Source organism: Lepisma saccharinum, chromosome 11, assembly GCF_977018435.1.
Source record: "Lepisma saccharinum chromosome 11, izLepSacc3.1, whole genome shotgun sequence".
NCBI lineage: Eukaryota > Metazoa > Arthropoda > Insecta > Zygentoma > Lepismatidae > Lepisma > Lepisma saccharinum.
Genome location: NC_139239.1, coordinates 52,291,075 through 52,305,967, shown reverse-complemented (window position 1 = coordinate 52,305,967; position 14,893 = coordinate 52,291,075). Strand labels below are relative to the sequence as shown.

General features: G+C 39.1%; 2 protein-coding genes across 2 annotated transcripts in view; both read left to right on the top strand.

The window, feature by feature from the left end:
- Nucleotides 1-14,893, top strand: part of LOC145995249 (uncharacterized) — a 251,399-nt gene that overhangs the window by 25,777 nt on the left and 210,729 nt on the right. The window lies entirely within an intron of this gene.
- Nucleotides 1,660-14,893, top strand: part of LOC145995353 (uncharacterized) — a 37,363-nt gene continuing 24,129 nt past the window's right edge. Inside the window, exons 1-4 of the mRNA XM_083131961.1 lie at nt 1,660-1,689; nt 8,549-8,808; nt 10,705-10,975; nt 13,287-13,534. Of these exons, the coding sequence (XP_082988087.1) occupies nt 1,660-1,689; nt 8,549-8,808; nt 10,705-10,975; nt 13,287-13,534 (809 nt within the window). The remainder of the gene's footprint in view (nt 1,690-8,548; nt 8,809-10,704; nt 10,976-13,286; nt 13,535-14,893) is intronic.

Sequence of the window (14,893 nt, the reverse complement as noted above, 5' to 3'; positions counted from 1 at the left end):
ATCAATACGCACACAGATGGAACGCAACGCAACTCACACACTAACTCAAATCCAAATCCGTATGCATGCAATGGAAAGAAAAGGAGGGATGATCTTTTTGAAAACACCCAGGGAGTAGTTTATGCAATAAAAAGTGTTCTCAACTTTTCAGGTCGCCGGAACAAGCGCGAAGAAAAGCATTCGAGGTACTTTTTTGGTAGCTTATTGCTGCATCGTACTGAGGAAGGTGAAAGTACGAAGAATGGAAGAACAAATGAAGTGCCTGCCATGAGTTGGAAACATTGAACGGTGAACGAGGCAAACATGAAAGAGTTGAGTTGGTTGTTGAGTTGGTGTTTTTTAAGTCCACTTTATGCACAGTAAGGCTAATCGGGACTGGACCTACAGTTTCAAGTGGGATCCGAACCACTTGTGCCTCCACCAGGTATCGAACCCGGGACCCCTTGATTACAAGCCGACGACGCTACCACTGCGCCATCCGGGAGGCCCTCAAACATGAAAGAGCAGGGCACCTCGTCCACTGCCCAAAGACGGCTACGAATTTTGCGCTTTGCCATTGTGAGGGGATACCGTCCCTTGCCTATGCTGTAAATGTTTGAATCAGCAGTCAGTGACGTCACGTCTCAGGACAGAGCTGAGATCGGACTCTCCCCAACAGGACGGAGAAATATATTAACCTCGCACAGGGTCACACCCTGTAAGTCTGGTTGCAGCAACGTAGGAGTTGAGAAAGAAAAAAAATTTAGTTATATACCGATCGTCTCTTCAGATGAACTTTTTATGTTAAAATTGTTGTGGGGCAGTGCCCTAGTTGCCCTTTATCTAGCATCGCCACTGACAAAAGGCTATCTTCGTCATGGTAACAGCAATTTTGGGAAAAGTGGTTACGTGGTGTCGTTGTTCTAATTTTCTGATTTTTTTTCTTTTGCCGCCAGTAGTTTCTCAGGGCTGTAACTTGAGTGGAAATGCATTTCAGGATAATTTCTACACAAGATTTTGTTTCTCAAAATTATCATCTTCATATCGATGGCCAAGGTGTTGAGTGGTCGATTCACGATAACGTAAACAAAGGCTCTGGGTTCGAGTTCTGTCCTGGCTATAAGCGAGCCCACCAATGCCACCTAATTTTTATCACTCATCCCGAACGTCGCCAGCCCCTGTGGCGGACTGGTTAGTGCACCGCGCAACGTCTCAAGGGGTCCCGGGTTCGAATACCGGCCTGTTTATCGATGTTTGTGAGTGTCCATTCATCAATTTCATCACATCCTCACTCATTTCCATCTTCGCAAATTAGCTAAAGTGGCATAAAAAAGCTAAGTAAAATAAACCAAATTAGAAAAATGAAATCATCCTCAACGTAGCAATTAACAAAATGTGGCAGAATACCGACGTAAAATTAGAAAAAAAAAATACAAATTAAGTATCCGCTCTTTATGTTTTAATAACTTTAGTATCATTGTTTGAATTAATATCTCCGTGAGTCGTGAGTTTGATAAAATTAACTTCATTTCTACTTTTGATATGACTGTTCTGGAATGTGGGCGGGATTAGTTCAAGATCACAGAATAGATGGAATATTATCTGTTTTTATGAATGATAAGGACGATACATACTTCTGTACACCACATTCTGTTTTCCCAGAAAGTGCGTGTGTTCGAAATGGCTGTCAATCAGGATTCTACAAGAAAGGTATGAGATTTTAATTTTTTTAAGAATTGAAGTAGAAAATTTGTGTCCGATTATGTTCTCCGCCGATGCTTGACTCTTTATTGTAGCCCACTTAGTTACAGTATGACCGTTGGTGAGAAAATTCTGAGATTATGAAAGAGAGCATGAAAATAGTCACACTTTGTGTGAGGTGAGGTCCAAACACTATCGCTGCCATATTGTCAATACGACACCATATTGGAGTTCTCACACTGCTTTCTTTCAACCGAGTTTTCTCATCAAACTATGCGCCAAACTGCACAAACATTTTAAAAGATATATCATAAAGCTTGATTTTACAGCCTCACATCATACTTTCAAACATGTGTACAAATAATTGAAAATATTTAACAAGGAGATTTTTAAGATATATTTTTCCATCAAATAAATTTTGTACAAAAATGCCTACAATTGTCGAAAATAATATTCAGCACTTTAAATAGGTAATTAAAAGAGGTTTAATTATAATATCTTATGTATGAGTGGTTTCAAAATTGTGGAGACTCTTGCTTAGATGTCCCTGAATAGCATACAGAAAGTCCTCACATCCTCCGTCAGGTATCTTTCTTGAGAGATCATATGGACAGGAAGGGTTGCGACCTCGATGTTGGATTAAGATAGCTCATTCAAAATGGTGGCCAGCAAAGTATATCTGCCGTGTTATATACAGGGTGTTTCGTAAGTTCGTTCACAACGCTTGGGAGGTGATTGTACGAGTGAAAATAAGGTGGAAATTTCATGTAACGAAATTCCGGAAACGGCTTTGTTGCCGAGTTATTGACGTTTGAAAACGTGGGAAAATGATTCCCAAAGGACGCGAACGAAGATGTTGACGGGAGTGGGGTGGGTGTGCGTTCTGCGTGAGTTGGTATCGTCGAAAATTGGCATGTGTTGAATGGCACCAAAAAACAAATAAAATTTCCTGAGCGAAGGTCACCATGATGTAAAAACGAAAAAAATGAACTTTCATAGGTTGCATACCCTGAAGGGCACACAGTATGCTTAATGGAGATGTGAAGGGAACCTCATCACAGACGGTTTTCGAAGTGTCCACCATGTACTTCCAAGCAGAGGAGACAACGGCGAATCAAGGATTGTCTACTGCGATCCAACAATCCCGGCGTTTCTGCTATCGATGCTGCAGCTACATTGATACGGGCAACGAGGTCCTCGGCTGACACGACAGGTGTTTCGTAAACGAGGCGTTTCATCTCTCCCCAGAGGAAGAAATCCAGGGGCGTAATATCAGGCGATCGAGGTGACCATGGCACAGGCCCTCCCCTGCCAATGCACTGGTTGTGGAATACGGTATTGAGGAAATGGCGCACATTCCGATCGAAATGTGGGGGTGCACCGTCATGTTGAAACCACAGTCTTTGTCTCAGTGCCAAGGGCACGTCCTCTAGTAGTTCAGGCAAAACCTCACTGAGAAATGCTTGATAAGTGGGTTCACATAGGCGAACAGGGAGAATGTACGGTCCAATCAAATGGTCATGCAGTATCCCGCACCACACATTCACTGCAAATCTGTGAGGATGATGTGCCACTAGCAGTGCACGTGGATTTTCATGTTCCCACACATGACTGTTTTAACTATTGAACACACCAGTTTTCGTGAAGATAGCCTCATCAGTCCATAGTACCGTATTCTGAAAATTGGGGATAGTTTCAATTTGATGAACAAACCATTGGCAAAAGTCCTCACGTGGGCCAAAGTCCCGAGGTAAAAGGTCTTGCACTTTCTTCAATTTGTACGGGTGCATCCCCTCTTTTGCCAGGACTCGCCACACATTCACATGGGAGGTGTTTCGTTCGTGGGCTAGTGCACGCGTACTGGTGCCTGGATGATCCATCACTGCAGTTAGCACATCTTCCACAAACCGTCGTGTTCGCACACTTCGCGGTCGTCCAACTTCTCGACGAGGTGGCAACACTGATCCTGTTTCCCGAAGTCGAGTGTCTACAGTTTGAAATAAGGTGTCCGATGGTAACAACCTATTTGGAAAACGTGCCCCATACAGACGCCTTGCAGCACGGCTATTACCTCCAGCCTCCCCCAAAATCAGATGCATGTCCGCCAGCTCTTGGGACGTGTATGCAGCCATTCCTTACACCGGGCTACAAGTGTTTATGGCCGTTAACACTAGTACACTTCACAGAACACGATGAGCTGTGGCTAAAATTTAACACGTAACACTGCTAGGTCAAATGTTTGCCCAACACTACTGTCCAAGAACCTCACGTCTTTCCATTCAACCGTGAATGTTTAACAACCTGCTGCTGGCACAGCACCTGAAGCACAAATGGCACAGACACGTGCGCTCCTTCATGGGGAAACCTACACTTTTGGCGCCCCTAGCGGGAAATATGGTACTTAACGTCAGATCACACGGACACCCATCTGCCCTTCAGGGTATGCAACCTGTGACAGTTCTTTTTTTTCGTTTTTACGTCATGGTGACCTTCGCTCAGGAAATTTTATTTACTTTTTGGTGCCATTCAACACATGCCAATTTTCGTCAATACCAGCTCATGCAGAACGCACACCCACCCCACTCCCGTCAACATCTTCGTTCGCGTCCTTTGGGGAATCCCTTGCGCCGACATTGCACAACATTGCCGCGTGATTTTTTGACAAGAGCGTACCCAATTTCTTAGTGGACCGCTCAACACCGACGACTTCTCTCCACCCATTTTTCCATTATTCACTTCGGAAAATCATTTTTCCACGTTTTCAAAACGTCAATAATTCGGCAACAAAGCCGTTTCTGGAATTTCGTTACATGAACTTTCCACCTTATTTTCACTCGTACAATCACCTCCCAAGCGTTGTAAACGAACTTACGAAACACCTTGTAGAACATAACCTTTACCGACAAACATGAAAGAAACTTGAATCCAACAATAATCGAGAGATCTTTAGAATATATAAATGGGTGACAGAAAGAAGATAAAGATTCCCCATTTTGGTCATTTTGAACTGAGATAGACATTTTTTTACTTAAGCTAAGCTGCATCAACTGACACAGAAAAAGCAAACATTCTCTTTCTCGGCTCGTAGTAGTAGTCAGTAGGAAATATCATTGAGAGGAAGAAGGAAAACATTCCTGTATTGTTTGCCTTTTAGCTCTCAGCACCGAAAAGAAGCAGCCAACGTTTGAAGTAAAAAAGTGTTGAAAATCAACAAATGATCAACTTTAAGCAATGGTGGTCTACGCTGTTTAAGAAGAGCTTTAAAAGCTTGCAATGCAGAAAAGTGTTTCAGATTGGCAATTAGGCCTACAGGCATCTCACGTAAGAAGAAGGAAAAGGATATGTTTATAGACTGCACTAGGACAGGTATTCAAGCTCCTGATTGGCAGCCATTTCAAACACACGCACCGGTGAGATTGTGCTTGTTACTACTAATGATTATCGTGGGAAAGTTCCAAAAAACAGTAATAATATTTTTTTGAAAAATGAGGACGTTGTTAAAATTGTGCATTAAGTAAAAGACAACTGCAAAGAGTTGTATGACATCATATTATCATGGTCTACATCCATGCAGTCTGCATGTGATGAACATTCTGATAGTGACTATCAGTGCTGTAGAGAGAATAATTTTCAATTCATTACGTTCATGTTGCAGGTTCACCACTATTTGAAGAAAATGTTGTGTTGTTTAAAATTTATTATCTAGATTTGTTAATGTAAACATTGCATTTGGTCAGAATACATATCTTTCATTCATAGTAATGTTAAATCAAATAATAACTGGGCTGTAATATTTAAAACTGCATATATTGCTTTCTACGTTCAAGTGAGAACTAAAAGGGAAACATTCCACGATGTTTTTATGACAGTGTCTATTTAGTATGAATAATTTACAAAAACTATTACTTTAGAATTTTTGCCAGAGCTTTGTATTGTAATTTCATAGAAAGTTTTTTTTAATTAATAAAGTATTTTGAGCCCCAGAACTCTTTCGTTGATTTTCCAAAAAATACACTCGATGGAATCTGTTCCTTCTTTCTCTCACCCATTCATACTGTAACTTTTCTTTTCTTTACAATTTGCATTATAGAAATTTTCGCCGCCTTGGAATTAGATTTTTGAACTTCATTTCATTACAGTGTTCAACAGTATGCAAGTTTTTGAATAAATTATCTTTCATATTATGCACGTTATGTAATATAATATACGCACATAATCAAATCACTATTCAGTAATTTGTACACCAAAAATCGTAATTGTTAGATGAACTTGAAATTATAGGACAGGGTCACTGACGACGTCTGAGGGGATTAAGGATGACTTCCAACACCAGTCATCAGATCTGATTACTCCAACCACAATTAACGACCGCAAGCCATTGCTATGATTATCAATTAGAGCTTTTATCAAACGTATGTGAAGTTTGCAGTGATACAGGTTTTTCTTATATGTTTCAATAGCTCCTAGACCATTCCATTCACAAAATGTAATCATTAACATTTTGGAGAACAGAACATTGTGCAACAAATTATTATTATTATTATTATTATTATTATTATCATCATCATCTCTGTTTCTTCTCTTGCGTCAATTCATAAACCATTCTTGGTAATTCTACTTTTAGCATTATTAACATAAATCAGCCTTATCACTTTCTAATAGCCACATATTTCACTATGAAATATAACATTGTAACAACCAACTAATCATTGTTAAACCAACAGTTATATACAAGAGCGAATTGAAGATAGAGATGTAGCGAGTGATCACTAAGAGGGCGCAGTGGGCGAATTTGTCCCAGAACCTTATAATGTTTTTTTTTTATGTATATGATGTTGATATTTTGGCATGTAAGTAAATACAAGGGCAGATTAAAGGGTGTGAAGGGGGCAACTAAACCTCCACCGAGACCACTGAAGGGGCGCCCGCTCATTTTATTTTTTCACAGATTGATCAATAATTTGCACAGAGTGCAAATAAGTAAAACTGCATTGTGCGGTATTGTACGATAGGCCTACATGGCAATTGCATTACAGGTTGAAAGGTGTGGGAGGGGAAAGATAGGGAGCGCTGAAAGAAAGCCTGTTGAAACTTGGGGGCGACGAGAAGAATATTAGGTGAAGGACTAACGATAGCTTACTGCAAGGGTGGATTAGAGGGGTCGGTGGATTTGACAGGACCGATATAAAACATGTCGATTCAATGACAGCTAATATCCTACGAGTCCTACATTAACCCTTAACTAGGCACGAGGGGGTAAATTTGACCCCCAGGTAAGTATTTCTTAACGCCCAGACACTTGTTGGTTTCCCCCCGGTGCTAGCTTATCTAGTACCTTCCTAAAACAGTCTGATTCAACTGTCGAGGTCATTTCCTTCATTGTGTGTATAATTGTAGCAAGGTGAATCTGTTCCAAAGTTGATGAGGGTCAAATTTACCCCCACGCGCCTAGTTAAGTAGGTGATTTTTTGTTGTTCAGTTTTTTAGAACTTTCGCTTACTGTGCTTCGTGAGTGAAATATTATAACAGTTTTTACTTGATCTGTGTCGTGTGATCGTGTCTTAAAGTGAATGTTTAATTTTTCTAAGACATTCTTCAAAAGCTCGCAGTATGAAAGAAGCAGTTCATCTGAAGTGCTTCAAGATGAATAATTGACTTTATATCAGATCATGATGTAGAATATCATGTTAGTGAGTGAGAACATGATACTAATTCTAAGACAAATCACGATGATCAGAATGATATCCCGGATGAAGATAAAACTTATTCCCTTGGGAAAAGACAAAATAACTCGATGGAAAGAAGCTCCCTGCTCATGTTCCAATGTTCACAAAAGAAGTATGAACATTGTTTTACGTCTTATTGGATCACTTGCAACTGCAAAAAATGCCAAATCTGCTATCGAGGATTTTAACTTTTCTTCTTTTCTTAGATGACACTACTGTCGGAATCATTGTGGAAAATACCAATAAGTATGTAGAAATTATACGGGGATATTCTGTAAGGGAAGGAAATGTCAAATTTGCAGATGAAGATGAAGTTTTCAAACCAAGACAAGTTTATGTGACATAATATATGATCAAAAATAATACATTGATCCCGTTTTGTTAGTTGTGTAAAATAATTGAGATTTTGAAAATTGATATGTATTGGAACTTCAATTTTTTTCAAGGGAAAACGTACTAAAAATATATATTTGTATTTCTTTAAAAAATGGATATTGTTAAATTTACACAAATATTAGAAGTGTATACCCTACAAAGAAAATATTTTTGTATTGCTTATTCCACTCTTTCCTCATTATTATAATTTGATTTAACTATTGCAAGAAAGGGTTTTTAAATGTTGAAAATGCAATGTCTGTCCATATTATTTTTTTAAAATTAATTGCGCCTATTTTCTACATTCAAAAACTACTTAAAGTTCTTGAAAATAGTAAACTTTATCGTATAAAAGTATTTTTTCGTGCATGTGTATCTTACTTGATTACAAATAATATTTAAAATTTTGGGTCAAATTTACCCCCACGCGCCTACTTAAGGTGGTGAAAGAGGTGCGCCTGGTTAAGGGTTAAATGGTTCTTTCAAATCTTTAATTAATGTAGGTAATTAGTAATTAGATGACTGAAGTTGATTTATCCCTGCCAAAAATAAATTGCATCTAGTTTACACCACCAGAGTATGAGCTATATCTTTATATTCATAAGCAAATAACAACATAGCAGAATTTTGTAATATTTGTAGAAAATCGAATCGGTAAAATGATCATCACCGAGAAACCTACGTGACTGACACTGAAGGATATAGATGGACTACCCTTCTTTAGTATGTTCTAAGTATACGTTCATGTATATCGTAATTATTTGCAGCCATATTGGGAAACATGTCGAGAAGGTGACAAGCTACAGAACTTCAGCATGAACGACTACAAGGCGTTCCTTGAGAATCATCGGCCTGAAGGAAAGAACATCAACATCATGCTGTGTAAAGTTGACATTTCGTTCCGGCCCACTGAGATACAATGGTTTCTTGTGCGAGATCTGTGGGATACTCATTGCGAAATTCAGGCGATGGCGCAAATTGGAATCTTAGAGAGGGAAATATGCGGGGATGGAAAAGTAGGCAAAGGGTGAGTTGGACAATATTCTTGTTTTCTGTAATTAGGCGTTTATGTATTGGTTGTATTCTACATTGTATTACCTTTTTTATATATGGCCCATATATTTTATTATTATCAGAGCTTCCTTGTCTGATTTTGGCAAGGATTAAGTTTCTGATCATTTTGTAATGATTTCACAAGGTTGTTCTATAGCTGGCTTAGAATTCTCTAGAATGAAATCTCTCTAAAATATTCAGTTTTTCATGGTAACGAGAGGTTTACATTCTATAGTACTATAACATTGTGTAACTCTATACACACAGTGCGAACATTGCACATTACATGTAGGAGGAGAGTTGCATCTACATTTCTCGTTGGTCAGTTCCTTCTACCTGCTTTCAGGAGCGACAGCTTGTAGGGTAATGGTTACCGTTAAGGATTGTCAATCTGATGGTCGTAGGTTCAAACCCCTCCGGTGGCAGAAAATTTTCCTAAGTTTTAGACATATCCCATTGTGTTCATAAGCCCCTTTTACTGAACATTAGTTCCAGACATTTTAAAACGACATTTTAAACTAGGCTACCCAACTTACCCAAGGAGTTGTTTGGTTGCATGTAGAGTTAGGCCAAATTTCAGGGTTGCCAAATGCACAATAGATATTTATGAAACATGCGAAAGAAAGAAATCCAAGTATTATTGTATAAAACTAAAAACAAATATCAGTATTACATTTGTTGCAAATGAGAAATACTTCTGAAAGAAAGAAAATCGATTTTTTAGTATTTCATTGCTGACGAGTCTACACAAAAGAAAAGATGAGAGATGAAACGGAAGGAGGACAAAAGAGAGGAGAACAGATAAATCACAAGGGGAAGAGGAAAAGCAAAGGAGGGAAGAAAATGGAGGACAGAAGTGGAGAGGAGAAGTAATGAGGAGAAAGGAAAAAGATGTGACAAGAGATGAGGAAAATGGAGCAAAGAGGAGAGAAGAGAGGAATGAAATCGAGATGAGAGAAGAGGAGAAGAGGAGTTTGGAGAGAAGAAAAGGAGACGAGAAGAGGGGAGTGGAGAATAGAGTAAAAGATAGAAAAAGAGAAGAACGAATAGAAGAGGACCATGGACAGCTCTCCTGAGTTTCCGGTACACAGTTTGGCGAGAGAAGAGCTTGACGCGAACTGAGACGCCGGAAACGCGGCAACAGAACGGTACATTTTTGCTTCCGGCGTCTCAGTGGGCCATAACCTCAAGATAACCTGGAGATTTCTAGCCGGAAATTCCATGCTTTGGTTCCGCACGTTCCGCACGTTACACTATTTGATTTCAATAGAAGCAGACGACAGAAGTTCTGTTGCCGGATTTTCCGTGTTTCCCCGCGTCCCAGTGTGCGGGGTCCTAAACTCTAACCCCTGAGGTGGCTGCAAGCTCTGAGGACAGTTGTCTTGCAGGCATCGCCGGTTTCGCCCTATTCGGTAGGGTGTCTGACTGCCAGGCGGGAGACCCGAGTTCGATTTCCGGGGTGGGTGATTTGGCCGAGATCGAGAATGTGTGGTGCCCAATACCGGCGATTCTGTTTCAAAACTAGGAAGGGCAAGGTGCCAAAACTGTGGGGGGGGGGCAAGGACAGTTTACTTTACCTTGTTAGATAAGGTTTAGCATAGTGCGAAGGCAAAAGTGGCAAAAAGTGGGTGGGGGGAACTGTCCCCTCGCCCCCCCCCTAATCGCTGCCACTGGTGGAGCCCTACCCCTACATCACTGAAATGTACTAACATGGCACGGTGCTATATGCACGGTGAACTTTACCTTACTTAAATGTTTCGAATAAATAAATAAATAGAAACTCATAAATGCATATCTCAGATTTAAATGCAATTTTGTCAAACTACGTACTAGCAGAATATATGTTAATATGATTTATTTTTCTTTCTAGAGTAATTGAATTTTACATAAGGTATTTTCCTCGTTTGAACTACGCTAAACTCATAAAGGATTATATCGTAAAGAGGAAGACTTACGTGACTTTGAAACTAAGATATTGTAGATTGGACGGAGAGGATTCACAACGAGCACTGGATATTTTAGAAGATTGCCAAGAGATAGATGTGGATAGTTTTCCACAATCTGACTTTGATGATTTGCTAAGCAAGATGGTAAATTTCAGTGAGAATGAGTTGAATGTTGCAGAGAGCATGAAACGTGATGTAAGTATATTCAATCTTCAAGCATATACTCGTATACACAAATTACCTTTATATTTGTCAAGTCGAGTGTAATGGATACTAAAGTACATAAATTAATATCTTAATAGTGCAAATAGCACTTGAATTGCTTGTATTATAATTTATCCACTGCAAAAGGAACACCAATGCTGAAACCAGGATTAACCTGGAACCTTCGGCAATGAGATCGTGAACTTACTCGATGTGACACTCCTTGCTTCGTATTCAAATTTTCTAAGTAATGGCAATTGTTTCCTGAAGTTCAGGAGTTTGTGAACAGCAGTTACGATTTCTGTTATTTTTCTGACTGCCGAGAGGGTGAATGTTCTTACAGCTGCTTCGTCCTATTTATCAATGTAATACCCATACCTGTTTCGAACTCAGAACAGTCGACGCTGAGACTGTAATTCGAGAATTCAGCATGTTCAATCCTATACTTTAATACCATATTGTGTCCTCTTTTTTTCTTTTAATTAAGATTGATCTCCACCAGGGACGCCTAAAATTAACACGTTAACAGTAAGTAGCAAAATTTACTGAAACAAATATATCTGTGCTAACAAAATATTAGGACTGAGCCGATACCACTTTGAACCGATACCGATACCCTTACCGATTCCCACCGATACCGATACTTGAAAATTGCAATAACTTGAACTTGTTCAAAATATTGATCAAAAATTGATGTGTAAATATTCTTCTCCAATATTATGTATGAATTTACCAATAAATTTGCTTTAAAATATTCAAGAATTAAAATAGAGTTTGAGTTGAGTTGGTGTTTTTTAAAGTCCACTTTATGCACAGTAAGGCTAATCAGGACTGAATCTTAAAGTGGGATCCGAACCACTGTGCCATGTACCTCCACCGGGTATCGAACCCTGGACCCCTTGATTACAACGCGACGACGCTACCACTGCGCATATTACGTATATAATTACAAAATAAATACAAGTTTATCGTGCAAAATTTATGCAAAATAATAAGAAAGTTTGAATTTTGCATAACTTCCATGATAATGAGAGTCCGCGAAAGTGTCGCGTGGCATTTTTGCGGACCCCGTGAAAGACTATTATGCCGTAAAAATATCGGCTGGTATCGGTAAATGAATTTCAACCGATACCTTCCGATACCGATACATCCGCATCGGTATCGGCTCAGCCCTGCAAAATTTTCATTACTGTACAATCATCAATCCAGTGACCATATTAATGTTTTGACTGCCTGCGCCGCCACTTTCATTCCTGCCACCATACCCGCTCCCTATGATGCGTAGAAAGGTAGGGATCAATCCTCCCGGTGACGCTTAAAACTATATTATCAGAGATTCTAAGAGATCGTAGCCTTCGAGGTTTTAGATTAAACCATCAACCCTGCTCGAAGCGTCTAAAGCTATCAATCTCTCTCCCTCCCCTGAGACATCTAGAACTACAGCTCTTGTCTAGTCTTTCGGCGAGCGACCTACATGCTGGCAAGGAAATTGGGGAGCAGAGAATATACGCAGCAGACCAACCAGACAACAGCGGTGGCGTCGAGATTTACGACATGGAGGGAGAAAGTACTACGCGCACCTCGTTCTTTAGGCTCCTGTGTTTCTTATTGCGCTGGATTGGTCGCTTCCCCGCTCTTGTGGCTGTTCGGCAGGAAAAGGCAAAATGTGAGGTATGCATTCAGTAAAATGAATGTCAGCCTATATTCCACAGACAGAACTTCGTTTCAGTCACGGCTTACGTAAATTATTACAGACTGATAATTACAACTAAGACTACAACAGACAGTCGCAGGAATTGAACAATCATACCAGCAATTTCCTTAATCTTTTTTGCCCTACCATCATTAAGTCTTTTACATTTAGTAGACGAAATTAATCAACTTTCCGTCACTGCAACTGTGGTCGCATGAACTAAAATTGTTTTTGAGGTATTGTAAAATTTGATAAACGCAGGAATAATACAAATCTTAATATCTATTGCAATGTAGTCTGTCCCTTCTGCGTAGTGATATTTTTGTTTATACCATGTAACCGCTCTCCTCGTAGTGAGCACTGTGAAGCAAGGCTTCTCATAACGGCTGAAAAGAGAAGAAAGCGAGCGGGCGGGGCAAAGCAGTGCGCGCTGCTGCAAACAAGTGGTAGCTGCTTCCCGACTGGCAAGCTCTATCTCTCACGCGTTCATTGGACGAGCCCTTTCGAGTCACTACTTCCGCAAATATTTGTTTTCGTTAGCTTCCTTCAGAGATTCCCAAAGCAGGGTATAATTCTTGCTTCAGACTGAAGTCTGTCAATTTTTTGCAGGCTTACTGGGAAACATGCCAGGATAATCGGAGACTGCAAGGCTTCAGGATGGAAGACTACAGGGTGTTCCTCGAGAATTGCAGACTTTATCCTAACACCAAAACCACCTTACTGCTCTGCAAAGTTGTAATCAATGAGAAGATCCAATGGTTCCTCGTTCGCAACTTACAATACACGCATTCCGAAATTCAAGCGATTGCCCAAGTCGGGATATTGGAGGAGATATATAGACAAGAATCAGGGCTCAGGTGCGTTGGTCATTTCTCTATAAATCTAATTAATCTACAAGAACTACGTAGTTGTGTTTTCGTTATTTTGTGTCTCATTTATGCAACTTCTGGTTAAATACGGCGATGAAAATAAATGATGATATGCTGTCGTTCACAACGAATAAGCCCATGGCGGGAATTGAACTCTGGTGAGATCGAAAGCAGACCACTGTACGTGCTCGGCCACCGTCCTCGTACACACTTAAATATGTGTGTGTGTATGTGTTATGAGAGAATCCTATTTACTTAAGTATGCATAAAAATAAAAAGTCATTGTACTTTAAATTTTTTGTAACAAGTGCATTAAAAGGGAAGCTTAAGATTGAACATACAAAACGTGCATTGGATGGATTTTCACAAGTTGTTCGAGAATGTCATCAACAGGAGGAGGACCAACCTCAATGACACTCCTCCTGGGCTCGTAGCATGAAGTTTTCATTTTTAGGGAGATGGCAACATAATGTTGGAACTGGAATGAATTCTTTACGTTGTGTCTGCCAGCTATAACTGTGTAAATTAAAAGCGACCCAAATTTTCCTGTGCCCCGATTTGGCTCGGTCTACCCTACTAACAAACTACATTATTACTACATATATTCTTCAGGAGAACTTTTCTCGATACAACAGATGAGCAATTATTTTTTTAATGATTTTTTTCACATTTTCAAACCATTATCACATTGAAATAATACATTGTCAATATTATATATTGTAAGCTTTACGTACATGTATCAAGAAAAATAATTTAAACTGTTAGGGAGAAATTACATCCACCAATTTTATGATATGCAACCTTTTACACGCAAATCGTAATTTTATAGTTTTGAAAATTATATCATGTTCTGACCTGGTCTCTGTGATTGACACACTACTTTTATACTAACTAGTTTTTGCCTTTGATTATTCGGATGGGATAATAATTAGCCCAACTTTATTTCCTTTATCCTTTATCTGTTATTTTTAATATATACATAAGCTATTTTTCTGCAATTAACAATAGAATCTGAACTCCTGTCGATATTCAAGAATGCAAGAAAGACTTAATATATATATATATATTATTTTTAAATGCCATGTAACGTTGAAAATCATCCTTATGCAATGATAGATTATTCAATGGTAGAAATGTAATAGATTGTAATCTATGTTTATAAGAATACTATTATTGAGTGTTTAAGAAATTTGTTCAAAAGATTGAAAATACTTGTTCGTTATTGCATTTATTTTCTTAATTACTCTACCGTAAATTAAATACTACTTTAATTGTATTTTAAGAAATATACAGTATTTTACCAAGATGATACAGAGCAATGTAACTTGCAGTTTATTTTTACATATT